Raw genomic sequence first — 24040 nt, forward strand, 5'->3', positions numbered from 1 at the left:
GGGTCAAAAATCACGCAGGAGCATCGGAAAAGCGCACCTCTTTTGCTACTGCAGTCCTGCAGACTAACAAATATCATTCACAGACTGAATGTAGCATAATGCATACGCAACAGCTAACTGTTTTTTGTTTAACAAGTAGTGTGCTTGAAAGTAATGTCTGATTATCGATTATTGGAGGGAGCATCAAAACTATGACACCGGCAAACCCTGGCATTGTTCCACATTGACAATATTGACATCACGTTAAAATAATGAGCAAACGTGAAAAAAAATCGTAAATATTAATTCACGAGGTGTTGATGGCGCATTTTCCATGCTAAAAGCTTTTCACATGCTAATACCAAACCTTAAAACCAAATTCAAACAAATATCGTTCAAGATATTATAATCCCTTGATATTGTTGCAGTCATTTTCTTTCGTGATCTTAGCACTTTCATTAACAGCGCATCCAAATAGAAGGAACACCAAATGAAGACATTAGCGGAAGGAACTGGACCCAAGTGCGTCCGTCCATAAAGTAATATTTGTTTTTCAAAATTTATTTGTAAGGAAGCAATTCTCCTACGATCAGACTGTTCTTAAAGATTTTAAATCAACAGAATTGCCCAACGACTGATGCCTAATATCTGTAAGTAAAAATGATTTATAATTTTTGACTGTTAAGTAGACAAATTATTTTGAATTTTCCGTGACTGAAAGGCTGTTTTCTTAAAAAAAAAAATAAAAAAAATAAAAAAAAAAAATTATTAGCCTTTGACTGAATGAAATTGGTTTTTAACACTATTTCATTACCTTGTCAAACTAGTTGTTGTTGCTATGGTTTTATTTACGGAAGACAGCAAGGCTTTGGTTTGGTAATTTCTGGAGTGCATCTCGATTTGGCGTTTGGTCGGTTGTGATCGACTGATTGTCGGAGATGATTACCGAAGCTCATGGAGGGGGCGGGGGGATGTTTAACGTGACGTAAACCACAAGGGGTGGGTGAGTTAATTCAGTATCAAACTGCCTGAGAGGGCTCAGTGAATTTTTATTCAATTTGTGGAGACATCATGGCAAAATCGATTATTGATAATGAATCGATAAATGTTAGTAAAGCTCATCAAAAATATCCTAGCAAAGATTTCGGCAAACTTTGCTAACAAATATTGAATGTGCTGAGGCTATCTTCAAGTTATAAATCGTATTTACGGACGAGATCCTTGTTGCCTTCTAGGAACACCAACTGAAAGAAGCATGGAATTGTGGTACTGATTGGCAGAACTCAAAACAAGACTGAGAAAGTAAAACAAAAACCTGACAAAAAAATGATGCATATTGAAAGAAAAATGCAAAAATGCAAAAAAAAAATTAGTAACTAGAGGTATATGATATAATAAGTTGCCCACTCACTCACAAAATGTTCCCTTAAAAATTCAGTAAGTACCTTTCAGATCTCTGTTTGTTTGCAGTCATTGTTTAAGTGCATTACATTGCTGGTTTTCTTTTACCCCCTATAATTTTTATCATTTGACCTGACTTTGAAGCAGAATTATTTGATATGAATGTCAGTCACATTTTGTTTGCTCTCACGGTTAAATTTTCGGCTCTCAGGTTCAAAGGCAGAGGTAAAACCGACTTCAAAGGTTATTTAAAGGTCGTATTCTTCAAAACATACGTGTTTCAGACATAGGAAAACTAGGCGATTTCAAAACATACATGAATCTATTGTTAGTAACAGTTCAGTAATGTGTGTTTTTCGTTTCCAGGATCGTCCTGAAAAGCAAATACGTCAGAAGATCGTTGATTTAAAACAAATTAATGCTTACCGCTTGCACTTAAAATTACTCATGTTCAAAACTGTCTTTGCATGTTTTTTCTTTCATCTTTTACAAAATAGAAACTGACGCAGACAATGGCACGACGCTGGCTTTGCTCTCATCATTGTTGATTTTTTTTAATCTCCTTTTGCGTTTTTTGAGGGCCAAGAGAATACCTACGAGAGAAAAAAAAAAGGAATTTTTTTGTGGTTAAGATTCCTTTACCTTTCGTTTTCATTTTAGCCGGCTTAATCAATATGGAACCAGAAAATTTTTTAGTTGAGTCAGTAGTTGCATAGCTTAATTTGAATAAAGAAGTGAAAATAACAAATGTTTTGTAGCACGTTGGTCTTCTGTTTGTGTTAATGTCTGTTTTGTCAATAGAAGTATTAGCGAAGGAGAAGAGCTTTGTTCACATAATTGAAAGTGACCAAAACCTTCTAATACACCTGCAGGTTGGAGTCGTTTCCATGGCAATGACATCGCCTTTGCATAAAGTGACAGGTGAGACCATTACAATTTTCATTAAGGCAAGAATACGTGTGACTGTTAATTTCGCAACCGAGCTGGCTGAGATAGAATTGACTTGGAAATCAGAGGCGAAGAGTGTCCAGTATTTCAGAGCTTGAATACTTGGAAGTAAGTTTAGGTAAAATAGTCTCGAAGTATGGCTGTTCAAACAATAGTATTTAAGTGTTTCTGTAACTTTTAAAGTTTTTCATGATAACAGGCCAGCATTTCTGGTACGAAGCCATCTTCCGATTTATTCTAATAACAATGCAGGAAACCTCAATGTTTTAACGTAGCAAAAGTTCGGCTGATTTTGCCGTCGTAGTTAAATAAAACTATTACGTTTATAATTACCGCAAAGGGTTTAGCTTTAAGGGCCAGAGGCACCAAAAGTCGACGAAAAATTTCGACAAATTGCTTGGTATGGAATTTCGTATCATATTTCTATACATCGACGAATATTTATCGTCGAGGTCCATTTTATCGATCGTTCGATCAATAATTTTGTGCAATGAAGCTGGTTATACAACAAATTTAGTTTGAATTGACTGGATTCGACGAAGCTTTTAGTGATCTTGAAAGTGGATGTTAAATTGCTAACTGTTCGAGACAGGTGTAATGGAACCAGGTTCCGATGATATTTTTAACTTCGGTTCGTCCCTTAGCAAATTAAAATTCAAGTCTTCGTAATTTAAACTCTATCAAAGTTGATTTCAATTATTTGGCTAACATTGCCACAAAGAAAGGAACTGAATAGGTATAAATATATACATGGTTTTGATATTGAAGAATTGGTCAATATTGAACGGGAGTAGAAGTTGAAAAACCATCTGTGTTGAACTATCGTCAACGTGCAAAGTACAATTGTCCTATTCGTTTTGTGCTTTGCACAATTAATGAATGTTGCCTTGAACTATTTCCAACTATGGTTACGATCTTATCGGTCATGTCGTTATCGAGCTCTATGTTTGTTTGCTGCATAGAAACATCAATATTTTTTTTTGTGAGTGTGTTTTTTTGCCTTCTGGTGTCGGTTCTGTATATATTGTATAGTGTTGTACCTTCCAAAATAAAATAAATTCTGTCCTGAATTATTACTTGATTTATTCGGGGCATTTTAGCCTCTCAGGGCTGTCGAGTGACAAATGTGTTGGCCAGTAATGGCTTTTCTTTCCACTTTTTTCCGCCCTCAACGTGTGCTATGCGTGTGCAAAATGTTTGCGATGTATGTGCAAAGTGCTTGCAATATATGTGTGATGTGTGAGTGATATATGTGCAATATTTGTGTGATATATGTGTGATATGTGTGGGATATGTGTGAAATATTTGTGCGATATATGTATGATATGTGTGCGATATGTTTGCGAGGTGTGCAAGATGTGCGTTTACATGGTAAAAGAAGAATTTAAGCTCCGACCAGCCATTAAACCCTTAACGATGTGATGTCCTTCGAGGCTCAGTCGGTGGTAACGCAGTATACAATTTATTTCATATATAAAATCTTGCCTGAAATCAATTCTATCTACGGGGACACAGAGCCTAGTTACATTTGGCCTCGATCCCAACACGAGGCTTTGCAAGTCGGTTGACAGTAGCTCTGGACGAGCACCTGGGAGACCCAGGTACAAGCCATGTCGAGACTTAGTTTCTTAAATTAAGCGCTACTTTCTGCAATATTTTAAATTTATGTTTGCCAACGAGTTTCGATTCGTCAATAGTCATCTGCAAGGTCAAGGATTATTCGTTTTTTTTAAATAGAATTCGTGTATCCAACACAGATTTCAGGCGACATAAGAGCTGCACTTTATTTTCACTTGAACAAGAAATTCTTCTGTTATTGTTCTTGTTTTTGAAGTCAAACTCCTTTCGGTTTTCAAGCTATATTACATGGGTTATCCTGTACAAAGAGGATATATCTTCAACGTTTCTCGACATAATTCTCGTCATAAGAAAAGTTTTATTTTAATCACATGGCATTTCTTCTGATTAACGTTCTAATGTCTCTAGAAGCCGAAAATAATTTTCATAACGTTTACAAGACGCCGATTAATTAATGTGCTATTACAATATTCTCCCAGCTACCATTGGGTGTTAATAAAAACTGTTGCCTCACAGCTACAATCAAATTAAGGCCCGCAAAACATAGGACGCGTTTTTGACGCATCTCACCTGGTAATTGTGAAAAACTTCATCTGCCTTTAACGACTCATTAACTTGAATTTCTTTAAAGACATGTGGACAGCAATAACTCTAAGAGCTTGTCTGCTCAGTGTACAACAAAATAACAGAGAGAAGAAAATGAATCCGAACGCAGAGCGCGACCAGCAGGGTCTATGAATTTTACCAAATTTTTTCCCCCACACCAAGATTGCGCTTCATTTCCCACTTCTGTTTCCTTTACTTCTCCCCGCTGTCTGTCATACAATTCTTATGATGTTAGTTCAGAGAATTTGGTATTGGATCAACTAATAGTAGTCTAATTGATTTTTTTCTTTACTCTCATTGCCTGTCGGCTCGTTATTATATTGATATTGCCAGAAGAAATTCTGTTCTGGTCATTCATAGTAGTTAAAGAGTTAAAAAGTCAGCTTGCGAAAGCCAGATCAAAATCTGGTTTCTTCCCTTAAACGGATATGGGCGAAATTTTAACTTTTGATGGTGGAGCTCTTAGTTTTTACCTGGTAGCTTTTTCTTTCTGATTTATTACAGTCTTATTGCGTTTTATTGCATCTTCGTGTTTTGTAGTTTATTTACCCAATCGAATTCGATCTATTTATCTATTCTCTTTTCTACATATTGCCTTAAATTTTATGAATGTCAAGCTTTCGTTTGGTCCTTTAGCTCTTAAATGTAGTTCAATGTACGTAATAAGCGCCAGCTTTTAAAAATTCGTTATGGTGGTCAGTTTGCTTCTTATAACGCGTGGGTAGATTCGGGTGGTTTAACTACCTTAGACATCTCTCAACGGTTTGTTTTACGGCTTTTTGCGGAAGTTTTCGACCTCTCTTTTGGTAAGGAGCCTTAAATTTTTCCAGATCCTGTTAGCGGTGTGAAAACAGGTGACTCTCATACAAAGATTCTCAGCTAACATTTACTTGTGAAGTAAGAAATAACCGAGTGAGATATATCGTGCCGGTTAAACGACTTATTTTAGCACCTGCGCGTCATCTCAATATCATACGCTGCAAATGCTTCATTGAGCCATGACGCCTACGCAAAAAGTTCTCAATTAGTCGATGCAGTGAAGGCAACGGAGCTGATGTTTATCTTGTAATTTTACGTGAAGGAGTAATTCTTAAAACGTCTCTCTTAGTCACGGACGCTAAAAATAATTTTTTCATCGTCTATAAGAGATTTTCCGTTTTTAACATGAAAAAACGAGAGAGGAAATTAAAACTTGTCATTTTAGGGAAAATTTCCCTTTCTGACGACAGGAAGTCTAACTTGTCGGCTGGTTGATGTTTGTTAATGCAAAGAAACTAAAATAAAAGTAATAAAAGTCACATTTTTGACGTACAGCTGGCTTTAAAAGCAGCCTAATTGTTTTTCGATCTCTCAAAGAGCGAAAGAAATTCAACTAATTGCGAACGTTTGTTCTCTTTCAGAACGATTGTACCTATGCGCCGTGCTTGGTTGCGGCGATCTATGCCGTTTGAGCTCAGCTTTGTTTATCAGAAATATGCTCAGATTTACTTCTGATTACAGTCATGCCCATTTTTAGACGCAAACGCTTCTGGAGCAAAGGTAAAGAGGGCGCTTACCTGGTAAGTTCGGATGATAATGAATCATCAACGGGTAAAAACAGTCCAAGAAATCGCGCGGGATCTTACAACTCCGATCCCAGGGGCAGTATCGGTTCTGCTGGCAGTATAGCCACGCCTGGAGGATCTGAAGATGCTAGGAGCTACCAGCTATCGAGAGCGGGCTCGATAGCAACTCGTTCTGTGTCCAAGTCACACCAGAATGGTTTGACAAGCTCTGTAGGGTCGTTGGGCGATGACATTGAAGTGTGGGACTCCATCTCTGTACAAGAACAAACCGTTCGGCTCCTTAGTAGTTTCAGGAAACCATCAGTGACAATGCAGCAGATTCAAGTAGAAATAAACGAGGATAAGCTTGCTCAGAGCGGGAGACAGGCTGCTAAGGAAGAAGAGCGTCATGTAGATCCGATAGATGCCGAAACGACGGCTCATGTCAAGAAGGTTGTGGCCTCCATCTTACGGCAGTACAGCGAGGCTTCTAGCGACTCTGGAAGCTCCACAGCTGAAAACTTGGAAACTGAATCCCCCATTTTGTCCGACGAAGAATCATCGGACGAAGAAACCGAAGACGAATTTGATTTGGAGGCGCATGTCAGGAAAATCTGTAAACGCGACAACGGAAGTGACAGCGAGTCGGACGGAAACGGAAGTAACAACTCGGAAAAAGTATTTAAAACTGCCGTCCGTAAGGCAATGAGGAAAATAAAGCGAGAACGATCAGATGAACTAGCCGATTCCGATAACGGATCCATGAAGGGTACGGAAAACGAACGACCGCCGAATAGCGACGGTTCTTCTTCGGAATCTAGCGACGAAAGTAATGACGATGGTAACTCCAGTGGGGCTAGCAGCTTTGAAATGACACGAGATGTGGACCCTGAGATCCAAGAACTCATGGACGGTGGGCCCATTATTCATCCAAACGGAGATTCATCCGACGCAAACAAATATCGCACCATTTATAAATGTTTCATGCCCGATGAAGGAAAGATCGGTTCCAAACAAGATCCAATCGCTAATCAATCGGAAGATACCGGAAATCCTCCAACGGAAAACCACCGTGAAGATAACTTGGCCTTAAGTTTGGACGATAGCAAAGCACAGGACCTTCGGTGGCCGTTTTCCAGTTTTTATGTGAAAGAAGTAAGTCATGAGGCGTCAATCCCAAAGAATTTTGAAGCACTGCCGTCCTATCGTTCGACCCCTGCCAGCGCGGCGCATCCTGGCCGAAAGAGAAACGTCATGCTGGGACGAGTCTGGTGGGTAGAATGGTGGGCACGGGAGGATACAAAAATGAAATCAGGTGCGGATACTCAGCAGTGACAGATGTATTACCAATGACGTTATGGTAAGATATGACTGAGACAAGGATAGTACCAATGCAAACTGGTGGAATCTGGGTAGCCAGAACGTGGCAAGGAGATTCTAATAGCTAAATGTAAACATTAATTTTCTCTAAATTGAATATTCACGGAAAGGCTCGTCTTTTGACACATGTGAAATGAAAGAACTTATTTTAGGAAAGAAATTAACATTTAATGTTTATACTCAGGTGTGTCTGCTGAATGTAAAAACCAATATGTTTCTAAATATTTTACGAATGGCGCGTTAATTTCAACGCATTTCAAATTTTTTGGACTTAACCCTGTAACTCCTGAGATCATATTGTTAATTCTCCCTTCTAGCTGCTACAGATTTCGTTGTAAGTTAACTACGAGATTTTCGTGTTAGATCAAGATAGCTACTTCAAACTGTTAAATTCTCATTACCTGTTAAGTGGATAATCTATGGATATTATGAGGAGAGGTTAGATGTTAATCACTTCTGGGACGTTAAAAGGAAAGTTGAATCATAGAAGCATATCTATACATTTAACGACACCACCATTTTAGATTTATCTAAAATACTTTACGAAACGATAGATTTTTAGTGAAATATCTTAAATTTAGATCAATTCTTGGCGTCGAACTATACAAAGAATAGACCTAATGCATGAGGAGCCTACTTCTCGTCGTGTTTTTTAAACTTCATGTAAAAAAAATGGATGGTTCTTATCCCGTTACTAGTTTATAAATTATTTCCCAATGTTCTGATTGTTGAATATTGGAACTAAATGAAAATGACAAAGCGCGTATCGAGGGAGTGGGGGTGAGTAGTAACTCAACTAAGAGCTTGATATCAAAACAGTTTGCGCCTTACATTACGTTCACATCTAGTTTTTCATGAGACAAGATGGTATGAAGTGCCCATTTTGAAATGTATGGAAACACTTGGAAACACGTTAATGTTAATATTACTTGAATTTAACTTTCATGATGTTCTCATTTTATTTGCTCAAACAGCGTCTCCAGCTTTTACTTTATACATTAGAAGGGAAGAGACAATTCTTTCCCCACTCCTCCCCTCTGCCGTCCCTACCACGCCTCCACCCTCATTTCCATTCACTAATTCCACAGGCGGCCCAAGCTCCAGCTGTGAGATAATCATCTTGCGAAATAAGAGCCTTGGAGAAATTATAAGACTTTGCATGGGAATATTTACGACCGCTCTTAGGAAAAAAAAATTCTCACCTTACTTCCACAGAGCATCACTTGTTATTTGACCGCTTACTTTGTTGAAAAGAACCATTTTAGCGAGTTATCCATTTCTTGGTTTACTACGTAAGAGAAGCCCAATGCTGCACACTCCATTTCCGAACGCCCGATCCGAGAAGCGAGAAATCCAAGCTCAGAATGACCGTGCGGCCACAAATCCAACGCATAATCCAAGCATATATACTGTAGTTTAATTTCAATTTACTGCAAATTCAGTCCTCCCCGTGAAACCGACGCAAAGTCGCAGTTTGCTTCAAAATTTTCCAGTTTAGTCGTTTATAACGGCCCGCGTACACATTCATCGCGACACACGACTGTTGAAAGCAGCTTAGTAACCTTGCTTCCTTTGCAAACTGTGCCTCACCGGGGACCCCACCGTCACTTAGCACCCGTGGTTCTAAAACAATCTATTAACGCCAATTGACGGTGTGGTCCCCGGCGAGGCACGGTTTACAAAGGAGGCAAGAGGGTTACCAAGCTGGTTTTCAGAAATGGAGAACTCGCTAAAATGGATTCTGTTCTTTTTTTTCCTCACAGCTGGAACTTGGGCTGCCTGTGCTAGTTCCAGCGTTCTCACCCCCATCATAAACAGAAGATGGCGGCAAACTGTTCTGCAGCGGTGCATAAGAGTTAACTCGGCATGTGGCACTGTTTTCGGCTTGCCACAAGTTAGGGGGGGAAAGGTAAGTAGTTTTAAGTTTAAGGAAACCTTTATTTAGAATTAAAAATTGTTTTCATCTCCTCAAGACCATTAATTCAAAAAGCGAATTTTACTAAACGCTTGTTGTATTGGTTTGTGAAATAATGTAGTTTTCAACAATCTTCTCCAGTAAATTTTTCGCACTGGTTGAGAGAGTAGACCTTCAAACGAAGACATCACTGGGCAGAATGCCTATTGTTCTCGCAACATTTACTCGCAGTGGCGAAAATATCATAGATCTGTAATATTAGCGGTGAAGCGTAAACAGGAAGGCTCTCATTAGTCGCAGATCACGTACGCTTTCCTCCAAAGGGAATACTGCCTTAGCTCATTAACTTGTCAAGGTGGAGCAAAGAAACAAAGGCCTCGTGACGTTTTGTTTCATCTTTTGTTTCTGACATCACACTTAGTGCGCACACTCTGGTTATCGCAAGCGTTGAATTTGTAATGACCATATGCGTTCGATATTTATCATAGAAAATTACTTGTTCATATCTCGCCAAAACTTAATCAACACACATTTCGCTTCAGCGGGTGTTTTCTATAATTTCCCACTAAGAATTCGATTGGCTCATCGAAAAATTTCTTTTATCGTAAATGAAGCACAAAATCAAGTCTCTGAATCGCTCAAAGTTTTTTCGAAGCGAACGAAACAGAGCATACGATCACATTCGCTATTTTAGGATCACAGTTCCTATCGAGCTTTTTATGCTAGTGCTATCTCTGGACTGGAACTGATCATCAGCTCCCGATCGCATACAGATTGCAGGGCTTCAGTTAGCTCTGAAAAGAGCCGGCTTCCGATCACGAACAGCTTGTTGGTCGATGGACGCCGTCATGATTTGACTGAGTCTGTAATTGAGAATAATTTTACAAGCGAAAGGGTTTCAGCAATGGGCACTGTTTAGTTTGACAGGCTGCATTGTAATTCATGGCTGGGCTGAAGACAATAGCTCGCTTGCTCAAAACGCGCCATTTTTGAACGCAACTTCGACTACAAAATTTTCAAACTGAAAAGGATAAAGGTTCTCGTTGGCCAATTTTCAAAATTAAAACGGTTTCTGTTAGAGAAGAGATTGATCTATCATTTACCGTGTGTTGATTTGTCGTGGGTAATAGGAGTTTTCAGAAAATCGCTCTTGAAAATGACTTTCCTACTAAAAATGACCGGATTTTGAGTATTTTCAAGTGCAAAAGGATAATCATTCTACCTCAAAAATCGTTCATTTATACTAAGTGTATAATGAGCTTAAGTCTCAGTTTAGATAATACAGTCATACCGTGCGGTAAGTCACAAAATTTTGCATTACTTAGTTCCTCTATATTCGATGGCGTTACAATATCTTGTCACTAAGTCTAAACTGAGACTTAAGCTCATTATACACTTAGGATATGATGATAGCAGTAAAAAGTAATTAATGCCAAGTGTACTGATAGTTTTATATTTGATTTATATTTGGACCACAGAGAGGCCTGCTACCACTTAATCAAAACTATGTCAACATTTGAGAAAAAAAATACCATCAGTGAAACGTGCTCAATTTTTTTTTATGTCCACGGGAATATGAACCTAGCAGTTTGTTATATGAGAGGACCCAAAAATTACGTGCATCGTCCAATGCTGATAACCACCAATTTTCGAGACTTTTTCATGGTTGGATGAAATGAATGAGTTCTTGGGAGACGTTTGACAAATTTGAAGGCTAACGATTCTGATATTATTGATGGAAATATCCAGCGAGGGAAGAAATCCCGAGAAAGAACACCTGGTCAGTGTTAACTAACATTGGGAGTGTACTTGATATTTTTAAATATCTGTCATTTTGAAGTCGTGTTCTAAATCACGCACTGAAGTAGAGAAAGTTTACGCTGGTTACAAATGACATTTTACAGACCATTTTGGCCGAATGAAATTTCATCCAATTTTCAAGTTAGGACACATCGAAGTCACCCATTTAATAAACAATTTCAATATCAGAGAATGTAGCTTTACATATTCAACTGAAGCAAATCCACATTGAATCCGCATGAACTGTATCATGCTGATTTAAGTCTTTCTTTGTAACCATTCATCGCCACGTTTTCGTCCGTGGTTGTACCAAATAGCACCAATTCCTTGTAATGATATATATTGAACTTTGTACTCTGCGTTGATTGAAACTGATGATGACAGAGGAATTGTCGCAACAAGTTTCTCGGAATCAAATTATTGTGTTGTTCTTAAGAATTTCGACGAAGAGAGCCATTTTATTTTGAATCGACTTTGACGAAGGCTTTGTCATTGTGATCATCCTCAGGTAATGGCTCAGAGGGAAACGGAGAGGAAAAATTCTCAAAAGTCTTAATGACTTGGCTCATCCTAAAACAAAACCAAAGTTATCACAATGACTAAACAGAACGAAAGAAAAGATCATTATGAGCTAATAAGAACTTAAACGAAGTAGTGACAAACTGCCTGAAGCGCTGGAGAACGCCAATGACCAATCCCTGCGTGGTTTATTTTTACATCTCTTTGTTTAGAAAGACACAACATGTCTTTATTAATCAAAAGTGCTCTCTAATCATTGTCGTAAGCTAAATTAACCGCGATAACTCGCTTATGTCGTGTAAAGAACTTAACAAGAGGAAGTAAAAGATCTCACGAAGGTGAAGTCCCAGGAGAACGTCGCCTAGAAAATCAACTTCCATTTCCCCCGAAAATTTTGCCAGAAATTTGATGTAATTACCGTTTCTGACAGTGCAAGATCCCACCATTAGCCTAATATGGAAATGCAGTGAGGACTAAGTCGTCATCGAGGCTTCCGTTCTAAGAGTTCACAAAATTTGGGGGTTTCACGTTATTGTTTTCATAGAGCGGCTAAGAAATGTACAAAACAGTTTAAAACGCACATGTTGGACTGTTGTTTTGCGCATTAAATCTTTTGTTTCGCTACTTTCTCATGGGCGTTGCTGACGTCGTTTTCAAGGAAATTATCACGTAATATTTCAGCTTCGTGACTAAACACTCTCTCGTTGAATTATTCTTATCTTCGGTGACGAAATAGGTCAAGGTTTGACCTGAAAGTCTGGATTTGTTTAAAATAATGCATGCACTCACACATACAACTTTATTTTTTCTTTTTCTCATTGATTAATGGTCAGCAGAAGTCGTTTTCAAGGAAATTATCACGTAATATTTCAGCTTCGTGACTAAACACTCTCTCGTTGAATTATTCTTATCTTCGGTGACGAAATAGGTCAAGGTTTGACCTGAAAGTCTGGATTTGTTTAAAATAATGCATGCACTCACACATACAACTTTATTTTTTCTTTTTCTCATTGATTAATGGTCAGCAGAAGTCCTACAACGTTGACACAGGGTGGAGTCATTGCTAATTCGGGAAACACTAATGAACACTTCTCATCTTACAATCTCTTACGTCTTTAAATGGCTTCTATGAAAAGTTTTCACAAACATTTTCCGCCTTCTATTCTAAAATTTGGCCAACATTGGTTTGCCCTTATATACTTTTACGTCTTCTACTTTCCCTCCCACAGTAAGTTACGATAATGGTTTTTTTATTGCCGGGGAAAAATCATTCAATGTTTACAAGATCACCACGGACGCGAAAATAAAATGTAATGAAGCTAGAAATTCAACTGCGGATGATAAATAGGATGGGCTCTACATGGAGCGAATAAAGTGAACAAATCCTGCCAAAGGAGGGAGTGAAAGCATCGCGTTAACGCGGTGTTTCTCAAACTGTGCATTTGAATGTTTCTAAGAGTTGCTATTTTCGAACGTTTACAAGTACGCCAAGTAATTAAGAAGAAGTACGGATAACAATCAATAATCTGAAGTATTTGAACAAATATCGCCCTAGTATTTAGTGCTTGATTATATTACAGATAATATTCGATGAAAACGTGGGTTGGTGCCTTGTCGTCAATTGTTCTAGTGTTTTTATAAATTAAAAATATAAAACTACTTGAGATTCTTGTGTTTTTTCTGATCATTAGACTTCAAGCGCATCTCAGCTTTCCGTCACAGTTTTAGGTTCCTGAGCCTGAATTTCTCTTAGTCGTTCAGGTGGAAAATTGTTTTTTAAGTACACAAACTATTAGTTGACGATCTAAAGGGTCTTTTCCTTCAAAACAAACCTGAAAACCCCTCACTGAATGACCACAGAGCCAGCCCAGACACACGAGCTCAATACAAGAACCAGATATTGAAGTAGATTGCCTTGAACGTTGTATTTCAACCTTATTTGGGTTACATGGACTGTAAAATCATCGCCAAAAAAGCTAGTCTCGTTTCACCTGTGTTGTAAAATGATTTTTAAGGATATCATGGGCTGGTTTGATGTCTGGAGATAGGGTTCAAAACCAAAAATAGTAAATAAAGAGGTTCTTTCGATTCTTGAACTTTATAAAAACGTCACTACAGCATTTGCAGAAATTAATCAACAATCTCTACATACTTTCGATTTTCATGTTGTCGTATTTTATATACACTAAACTGCAATCTATGCGTTGTGGTCCAATTTCTCACTAACTCGGTTGAAATGGGATAAATTTGGATTAAATAGCATAATATCAAAGAATCACAAACAATTTGCAATTTACGGTCTATAAGACTCAGTATTCTAGGTTTTGATGTTCAAACTACTCTCAGTTGATAATAAGAAATTACCCTGTTACAATCGTCGTTAGCCCAGATTTAATAATAATTTTTAGTAAGTCAAAGATTCCAAGAAAAAGGTCTATTCCCCCTAACACGATTCGACGTCGGCAAAACTGCTGGGGAATCGTCATCATTACCAGTTTTAGTAAAATTGAAGTTAGTTATATGACATCAAAACTCCCCGTCAGGTAACGCTGAAAATAGGCAACGTTTAAGTCACATTTTTTTTTAATAATTCGGTATTCTCCCTTTTGGCTTCTACTCATTTCCGAGTAAATTGGTTGGGAGAATTCGCCAAGTAAAATGAAATAAAATTTTCAAGTCAGCAAAGCAAAACTCAACAGTAGTAACTGAATTTGTAGCTATGTTCGAATTCAGCTGGAATGTTCTAATCGCTGCCTACTATTTAAGAAAGGCAATCAAAGATAATTCAGTGAGATAAAGCATTGTGGGAAATATCAGAATTCTGATTCTTGTGGTTATCAGTGGTTGCGCGGTGTAGCACTCCATGCTGTTTACCTAACTTCAGCTATCATAATTTACCAAAGTACCGCGGATTCCTGATGTTCTTTTGATAATTAAATCTCGTGAAAATTTCAGCTTTTCAGCTGGGTCGCTCAACTAGAAAATTAAGAATTTAAATTCGCTAGTTTACCGTACGCTGAGCGAAGAAAAGGAGACTTTCCCATCCAAAATAAACCTGAAACACGCTTCTTACAACCTCGGAGAAAAAAAAAGGCATATAAATTACGAACCACTCTATTCCAGAAATTGTCTAAAAAAATATACGCGCTCAATATATGAAGAAAATATTGCTCTTGAGGGATTCGCGAACGTGTGGTTGAGTATTGTTGTGGTTTCTCGACTAAACGTGTAGGTAGAACCTATCAGGCTAGAAATTTCTTTGCTGCAAAAGAAGGGTTTGTCTTGTAGATGGCTGGCATAGGTTGAAAGCTGAAACTAGTTGATGAAATGGCTTTCCGACTATTGACTCGTGAAAATGTCATATCAGTATTAATAGAACCGATCTAGTTGGTTTCATTTTTGATGTCACTTTAGTGGGGCAAATATACTGAATTCCATCCCGTAAGCTCCAGTCCAATATCCTAAAAAACCAGAACGATTGTTTGACAAAAGAGCTCAAAACATGTTAGAACATAAAGAAAATTAAACTCTTAAGCAACACATTTTTAAAAACTCCTTAGCTGGATTCTTAACCACAATTAGCAATGCATAGTCACGTTTGCATCATAGTCCAATTTCAAACTCTAATTGACTCAACACTTATTTTATTAGAATTAATGATTCTTTATTGTCATTTCACTTCCATACCATTTAAGAGACAGTTTTGTGGGCGCCCTACTGTCGGGGTTTAGCGAAACGTGAAATCGGGCAGGTTCCTGAAAGGTTTTGGTCTGTGTGCGGTCACTGGTCAAGGTTACAGCGGCCCCAAAGTGTTTTCAATTTTTAGTAACTTACAAAAAAAAAATCCTGTTAAGAACTTTACTCAATATCTTTTACGCCTTTTGACCGATGATGGGGTTTGTTCTTTCAGCACAGTATGTTTGTGGGCAAGCGTTTCCAAAGCGAATACTACGGATCTCAATAAACAAGTTTTTATCCCTTTCATTCAAGAGTTTTCCGTTGACAAGAAAGGAAGGCATGACACACGCCTGTGACGTCATGGAAACCGGAAGTCCTTTAACCAGTGTGAAAGGTATGTATAAAGTCATAATACATAAACAACTTAAATATAAAAAGATACTTCATTCATACCGTCACAACTGGGAAGAAACAACCTCACGCGAGCGAGCCAAGCAAGGGGAGATAAACGTCGACGTGGATTTTTATAATCTTAATAAGATGGGACTTAATCAAATCATGAAATTTTTCGTTTTCTATCCAGCGATGGTTTTAGTTTCATGTGCGATCGGTGTGTCATCGCAGTGTAATGGTGAATTGGAATCATGCTCTCACGGACTATGTAGCGATGAATGTGAAAACTCGAATGCTTCAGGCAGCGGAGTGGAGATCATTGTAATCATTATGAGTATATCTGTGGCATTAATTATTGGACTTGCTATCGTTTTGGTTTACGTGTGCTTTAAACAAGGACCTTGGTCACAGAGTGTCGACGCACCATCGAATGAGAGCACCACATGCGATTCAAGCACGGGTGTGGAAATTCCAGACTACTTAATGCGAAGGCGATTTTCGTCGCTCAGTATGACTGCTGGTCCTCCGCCTTATTTTAGTCTTTTTAGCTTCAATTTAAACGGTATTGGCGAGATGCAAAGCACGGTTGTAGGAGAAAACGTGGGAACTGAAACATCAAATGAACAACCGCCAGAGTATGGTATTTTGTTCGGAAACTCTCCCCCTCCGTATGAGCATGTGGTGAAGATTTCGCAGTTACTAAAGCCTTTAGAAACAGGGACCACTGTTATCACCACCGCTGGCTGATGAAAAATTTACTCAAAGTTTAAGTGCGGTGCGGTCCAAGTGAAGAACTAAACGTGTTCGTTACTGTTGAATCACGCGATGTGATTAAGGTTGCACGCGGTGGCACGCAATGGTAACACTGTACAGTTATGTAAGCTCACAGTGGCAGTCTATCAGAGGCTAAAGTCTGTGTCAAATGGTAAAGTTTAAAATAATTTATCATACTGCTAACGACAATTTTGATCTTTTTTCCTGTTAATTATCCAAAAATTTATGCGAAATAATTAAATGCACGGCGATTATGTTGCTCCCACAAACTAAAATGAAGGGTCGCTTTTATTTATTCTATTCATGTTTCGCCTGTTAACTTAATTTGCTTTCGATGAGTACTTCGAAGACGACTCTGTAAGTTATAACTTGAAGAATGCCTTTAATTTTCAGTTTCGTTCAGAAGATAGTCTTTCAAAAGAAAGTCCCTTAGAAGATAGTCTTTAGTTATATGTGCAGTTCAAGTAATTTTGACGGCAATGCCCTCTCGTATTTTTTTAGATTACTGTATTTCACTGAAAATAAGAATTTAAAAAACATCTGTCTTTTTCACTCTTGTTACTGTACAAAACTTGGAAGAAAGACAAACAAATCAAAACAAAAAAAAAAAATTAACAGGATTTGCATTTTTGTTTCATCTCGTCGTGTGGTGGAGGGGCCGGAAAAAGGCGAGTCCGGAAAATCGACCTACGGGTTTCAAATTAAACGGCTTTTACGTAATCTTCTAGTAAAACCGCACGAGTTAATTACAGTCTTATTATAAGTGAATTTTGTAGTTTTAAGAATTTACTTGCTAATTCTTCTACGTTCAAATATCCTTTTAAATCTTTGATTTCAAAGATCTAAGAATCCTTTTTTTTAGATTTGATTTTACTTCTTTTAACTTACTAGCGGGCACAGCCTTTATTGCCATTGATCAACTTTGTAAAGGTGAATTTTATTCGTTTCTATTTATTGCTATTGATTGTAAATAGTTGAACAAGTATTCGTTATTCATGCACACGCTGAAAGTTGTATATATTATTTAACTTTAATTTATTTGGTTCAAAATAAAGAGTACACAAATTTATGTGAGGAATGGTTTCGTAATGTCAATAGACGTGAAAGAAATTCGTTGCAACAACATTGTGCAGATGGTCCAATGCCCGCAACAGCAGTTCAGTTATTTTATTTGTAAACGTTGGTGATGAGGTAATAAGATTAAGGCTTCCTGTTTTGTAAGTAACAATGATCAATGCGGTCCGATTTAAAAAAATGTTGTTTTCGTGTTTAGACTTGGTTTGCGCGAGGAAATGATTCAAGTTAGATAAACTCCATGGCAAATGGGGAAGTAAGTGGGCGGATAGCAGGGGAAAACGATAATACTTTCATTACATTGGACGACATTCTTTCAATATCCTCTCGACATGATTAGTTTTATATTTCTAGAAGAAGCGGTAACTTTTATCTCCCTTGCGCTGTTCACCCTATTGTCCGTGCGTCCTAAATTTTGTTGCTGTCACTAGCTGTGTAGAATAAAAACTTTCAATTTTTCATTTGTCTTTTGTTGTTCCTTATATAATATTTTCTGTTACTTTCCGACAGAGTCGGCTGCGCTGCCAATCGCTGTGCAATATGCTTACGGAATCCAGTCGTTATTATCTGAGACAATTATTATCTCAAAAATATATGTTTCAAAGAAAAATTATCAAAAGAATGCCACTTGATGCGGGTCCTGTTTGAGAGATTGAGAAACTTGGTTACGCGTTGTTTTAACCAGCTTTCATTTAAGAGGGCTCAATTAACTCCCAGGTTTTGAACCCTATAATTATTTTTTATCATTCCTTTATTTTAATCCAGTTACAGCGATTGGCATAGCTCGTGGCACATTTCTGGAATACTCTGTCGCGACGGAGTGCAGCTTAAAATACGATACTGCAATGTTCTTTGCTTATATCACTCCACGGAACTGAGATTGCCTATGACACGAATTTTTTTTTTGCATTTTTTGGTTAATCGCCTTATTCAAAATTAGAAATAATCGATTTAAGCAATTAGCGAGTTCTCCTTGAACATTTTTTGTACATTGAAAGTACGATTTGGCGGCCAAAAAGTGTCTCAATCAAGCGCGCGGCCAAAACGATCATGTTACATCGCTGTGACGTAGAAAACTGTGAAGACACGTCGGCGACTATAGTGGAGAAAGGAGTAATCTGGAAGAGAGAACGAACGTAATGCGTGGCCGGAGAGCCAAATGATGTCAGCTACGAGAATAACAAACATATACAGTATATTTCTATGCAATACACTCCAAAGGATGTAGCTGTATGGCCGAATGGACGCGTTTCGATCGTCAACGTAGGGGAGGATTTACTCTTCAATGTCGTCAGCCCTATGCTCCGTAACGGCTCTGAAGGCGGCTGTTACGAACACATACCACTGGACAAATCAGGGGAAGATAACCGAAGAATTCAGCTTAAAAGAATGCTCATTAAGGGGCCTGTTTCCATACCGTAAACGATTGTTCATCACTATTTTCGGCTGACATGTCGCAAGCGAAGAATGGTGAGCTCCCTATTGTTCAGGTTTATTTCACGCGCTTGAGAAGTACTCATACTCTTTGTCTTTCCACATGACTACATTAGCGCTTTTCTTATCGTATGAAAATCCTACCAGTTGTAGTTTCCATCGTATTTTGTCACCAGGAATACATAATTTGTGATAAAGGTCAAGCTCTTTCCTGAACTGACCAATATCCTGTTGCGAGAACAGTGCGAGACCTTTGGTGGATACTGTCATAAACACAAGCTCGAAGGGGCCGTGTAAACTTGAATCAGATAAACTCACTCGTTTTCTGTTTGACCGGCTCCACGGCGACAGCCTCAGTCTTTGCAATCTTTGGATAGGCTTGCGGTAAAAACTGCCCGATGACTTCTCGGCACAAAATCATCGTGCCTCGTGATACAGCCGATTCTTTCGTCAAAAGTTAGCTTGTGGTTTGCTAAAGGAATCACTCTAAAGCAACGAAAATCTAGAACACTGAGCAAGGGGAACCCTTGCCGCTCTTTGTGCGAAGGAATAAAATGTTGTCAACAAAAACGAACACAGCTACCCATTCTTAACATAGATTTCGCCATAGAAAACTAAACATTCAGTAACGGGAGTTTTTTGTTCTAATCTTGACCTGAACACCGCACGCGAGAAACCGTCCTAGTCATTCTTCGTCGAAATCTTTGTTTGATGCGCGCGGTTCTCCTTAATTTCGTAGGGCTGAACCGTACTCGCAACTCCCATTTCTTCTTTACTATTTGCGTACGATATATCAAAACTCTCGGTAGAGCTTGCCGAAGGTAGGTATACATCACTATCGGACATTATTGCAAGGGTATTTCAACGCTGACCGATACAAAATTACAAGAGATGTGAGAGATTTGTGAGTGTCAACGGAGAGTTTTCACAGTTTTCTACGTCATCACTCGCTAATTCGTTACCAGTCGACGGGATGCTTGAAGACAAAATAAGTCCACTTTAGGGCCCGAAAAAACCGAGTTTTAAGTTTTTTGAAATCTTTATTCTATCGGAATTGGTTTGTATATATGACGAGCTGAATATTTACGCAAAAAAAAATTTCGTGTCACAGGCACTTTAAGCTACTCGCAATAAATGTTTTTAAGTAGACATCCTGCATTGCGAATAACATGAAAATGTTTACAGGAAAAGTGTATTCAAAGTATAAAATCTGTTTCTGGCATCCGGATAAAATCTCCTACAAAACTGAGGAAGAACTGATCCCTCTTCAAGCAGGCGACCAAAACTGCAATTTATTATTACAGGGAAAATAAGCCTCACGATGAAAAAATACCTGGTCTAAAAAGTAATGAGTTCCAATCACTTATCAACAACTGCTTGAGAAGAATTCTGAACATAACATGAACAGAGAGAAAAGCAAAAGAGGTGCTATGGGAAAGATTAGGACAGGAACCAATTCAATCACAAATCAGTCGGAGGGAGTGGCCGCACCTTGAGGAAACATCCAGACGGTGTTACGAGGGGGTCTTGATGGGGATAACCGATAGTCGTAAAACGGCCAAAACGATTTAGCCGATAGTCATAAAATGAAATGAAATCCACAGAGCAAATGGACTAGAGAACAACCAAAAAACATCTGGGGGCGAGGTATTCTGGCTGGTATTAAGAATTGGGGCCAAAACTGAACCACACTTAAAACGCCAGCCCAGGGCAGGAGGAGGTCAAGGAGGGTGATGATCGATGGCCTATGCTCCGGGAAAAGCTTAGGGTATAACTAACTAATACCCCATTCACACCAGCAAAACATGTTTTGTTAAACTGGTTTTCATTGAATGAAAATTATAAACAGAGAACTGAAAAACTTGATTTTCCATTGGATTCAAGTACTTGCTAACTTGCATTTCCAATGTGCTACATTCAAGTCAAAAATATTCGGTTAAATAGTTTCTATGAAGAAAAAAAAAATTAAACTGTGTTTAACAAAACAACTTTTAAACATGTTTAAGCTTTGGTGTGAATGGGGCATAAGTAACTAAAGAGTATGTTTTGAAAATTTCAAGTAAGCAGTGCAACACCATATATTGGAAAAATAACAGTCGGAATTTCTTCATAGTTACAGAAGTTTTTAAACCGAGGGTGTAAGATGCACTTCCCAGCCAGGGGAATGCCTTTTGCTCAGTGGCAGTCAGTGGCATCGTGTGGGCCAAATCCGAAGCTCTTGGGTTCGATTCTTCGTCGGGTACTCGGGTCTTTTCTTTGTTGCAGGCTCGTGACAAAACGATAGCACTTCTCTCTCTAGGTCCAACCTATGTGTGTTGGATTTTGAATTAAGTTTTCCCGGCTAAAACATTATGTGGATAAATAAAAATGTGAAATCACGAAAAAAAGGATACCATTTGGGTGCTGGTATAAATTTCCTGTGTAGAAAGTTAAGAACATGTTAATTTTCTTTCGCAACTTTAAAAAGGATATCTAATAATATAGTTTCCCCTTTGACGCTCAAGGTTATAGTTATAAATAGAATGTTTCCTCAAAGTTCCCATTTTGGTAACCTTTTTTCGAACTAGAAGTTTCGCTATTGTTTTTGTTATCGCCAAATTTAAGACCTGCAAGACAGTTAAAAACGTGAAGGTGTGTTTTAGTTTATTGGATGACATCAGATTATGATAACTACATTTCCATCCCTGGATGTATAGGGACGGTGTACTAATGAAAAATGTGTGAGCACGAGTTTACGTCGCAAATTGTGCTGTGTTGTTAACTGCTGTTGCCATTAAAATTTGCATGTTCAGGTAATGACTGCATCGCAAACATTACCATAAATAACCACGTTTTCACGGCTTTCCTAGTGTATTCTATTACGCAGTGAGTTTTTAGTTCAAATCAGCACGCTTTGAAAGTGGTTTATGTTAAGCTTTAAAATACTGCACCATTTTTGATCGTGTTTTTCCAGCAAAAATACAATTGTCGTTTCACACATTTAAACAATAAAACTAAATTTGAAGTGTGCGCTGTAAATGCTAATAAACCCTTGTTATTGTTTGTTACGTGGCTACGCAGCGAACATGTCATTCACATGCAAATTGTAATTTATATTAAGTGCAGCTTGAGCCAACGGGAGTTGAGAAAACGTTACCGCATCGTTAATCAATCACAAAAACATGAATAGTAGAGTGGAATATCTGCGAGGAAATATGCCAGGCTGCTGTGACGAAGCAGAAATGGAGTGAAAAAGCTATGTGATGTTGTCGGCAGGATTGATGACAGAGTTGTTGTTAAGGATTCAAGCTTAGAAATGACGTCGGTAAATTTGGTTGTATTTTTAGTTATTTCCTTCGAAGCAAAGCTGACGTTAAGTTTTGTAAAATGCCCACCTCCACAGGGCAATTGCGGAAACAATACGCGGATGAACAACAGTCGAGTTATCGACATTATTGACTGCGATCTTTTGAACATTTCCTGTGGCTCTGGCAAGGTCTGTCGACAAGGACATTGCGTTTACGTCGAGTCAAAGTCGGACAGTCAGATTCCGTCGACTGACGTGTCAATGGAATACAAAACAGTAGCGGAGACTATGATCTCTACAGGGTCAAACGGAATTGGGAAACCAACTTCCACGAGCCACAGTTTGCTCTCAGGAAACCAAGAATTTGCTATCGCTCTTGTGGGATTTTCAATTCTATTTATAAATTTCTGCTTGATTTCGTTCTGCCTGGCCCGGGCAAAACAAAGGCGAAATCAACAGAGGCGCTCCGCAACGACACAAGGATCACAAACAGGGGAGGATTATTGGAATGAAAGTCACTTGACTGGACACGATACGTCGCAGGTTGAATTAAATATGGGAATTGATAATTTTGCACTCAATGGAGATTTGGATGGATTTTCAAACGGCTTTTATGTCCCTCACGCGCGCTTACCGCCTTACGATTTTTACTCGGCTTACGATAAACCTCGACCCAGATCGGAAGAAGGCGAAGATGACGAAGAAGCATTCGAACCTCCTCCCGATACTCAAAGCATTAACGAGGAACCTCCTCCGTACAGCGATCAGCGGTACGGAAATACGTCCAACCCGCCAAGCTACGAAGATGTTTTAAAGGTAGCGGTGTCCAACATTGAGGAAAGTTCCTCAGTATTATGATTTAAAGAAAAACTTGAATCATGTGCAACAAAGGCATGTACAGAAGGAACGTGTAAATTAGAGAGTAAAAATTAGTATTTCATGTCAGAACGAGAAATAACAGTTTTGAGTGGTAATCCCTTTGAAGCAGATAGAAACCAGTCTATATTTCCTAATAACATTTAACCGGGAAGGCCAATCCGGACACTTGAGTGAATCAACCACAAGTGGCTTTTAAGAGGGCGATGTATTGAATAAGCCTGTACATACATGAATCCATCGTCTGGAGCCACAAGAAATATAGAAAAAAACCGTAATTACTTCTTTGCAACTTATGTACGTGTTTTGGATCAGTTAATTAGTGTGAATATTTTTCTGTTCCTAAATAGACGAACACAATAGATCGCGTCAGACTTCCGCCGTACACACTAGGTATCCAGGGTAAATCACGTAGGCTGCATGAAAAGTCACTATGGATCTAAAGATGATAAGTGATTGTTTTGACACGTTGAGTGATGAGGTACTCTTGAATATTGCTTGAGCCAAGTTTTCTCACATCGTTTGCCAGATTCATGACAAGAATTACAACACGATAAATAATTTACGGCAGGAAGCGGTTCTTTCATTCCTTTACTTGTTTGCAGCTGTCCAAATATAAGATACTGTAGAAGATAAACTGATTGTGTAAGCAATGAACACCGTAAATGATATTTTAAAACTCATCAAAAGATCCCCTGAAATTTTGGCTTTGTTTATCTTGTCGCAACGTTAACACGACAACATTTTGTCTCCTTGTGTAAATTTACAAGGGTAGAAAACTTTGATATTACAGAGCACGTTTTTGTTTCATTGAAGAAACTTAGTCTAAGAATACATACGACAGGGCTTCTTGCG

At 38.4% G+C, this 24040-nt stretch overlaps 3 protein-coding genes across 7 annotated transcripts; all 3 read left to right on the top strand.

Annotated features, from left to right (window-relative positions):
* The first annotated feature begins 518 nt into the window (after positions 1 to 518).
* LOC113675479 (uncharacterized) lies at positions 519 to 8381 on the top strand. Of its 5 annotated transcripts, none has more exons than XR_016180490.1 (2): positions 519 to 629; positions 1215 to 1306. XR_016180490.1 is itself a non-coding variant. In XM_089185128.1 (2 exons), exon 2 carries the CDS (start codon positions 6015 to 6017, stop codon positions 7389 to 7391), a length of 1377 nt encoding a protein of 458 aa, XP_089041254.1. In that variant the 5' UTR covers positions 612 to 629; positions 5913 to 6014; the 3' UTR covers positions 7392 to 8381. The 5 variants fall into 5 exon arrangements, 4 of the variants coding, with proteins under 4 accessions (XP_089041254.1, XP_027047874.2, XP_027047873.2 ...); XM_089185128.1 differs by lacking the exon at positions 1215 to 1306 and adding an exon at positions 5913 to 8381 and having other exon boundaries at positions 612 to 629; XM_027192073.2 differs by lacking the exons at positions 519 to 629; positions 1215 to 1306 and adding exons at positions 2281 to 2301; positions 5913 to 8381.
* Positions 8382 to 15737: 7356 nt separating this feature from the next.
* LOC113675470 (uncharacterized) lies at positions 15738 to 17589 on the top strand. Its single transcript, XM_027192053.2, has one exon. It carries the CDS (start codon positions 15745 to 15747, stop codon positions 16486 to 16488), a length of 744 nt encoding a protein of 247 aa, XP_027047854.2. The 5' UTR covers positions 15738 to 15744; the 3' UTR covers positions 16489 to 17589.
* Positions 17590 to 22062: 4473 nt separating this feature from the next.
* Positions 22063 to 24026, top strand: LOC113675460 (uncharacterized). Its single transcript, XM_027192041.2, has one exon. The coding sequence runs from the start codon at positions 22319 to 22321 to the stop codon at positions 23165 to 23167; it is 849 nt and encodes a 282-aa protein (XP_027047842.2). The 5' UTR covers positions 22063 to 22318; the 3' UTR covers positions 23168 to 24026.
* The last annotated feature ends 14 nt before the right edge of the window (positions 24027 to 24040 follow it).

Source organism: Pocillopora damicornis, chromosome 10, assembly GCF_964200805.1.
Source record: "Pocillopora damicornis chromosome 10, jaPocDami1.2, whole genome shotgun sequence".
In the NCBI taxonomy this organism is placed as follows: Eukaryota; Metazoa; Cnidaria; class Anthozoa; order Scleractinia; family Pocilloporidae; genus Pocillopora; species Pocillopora damicornis.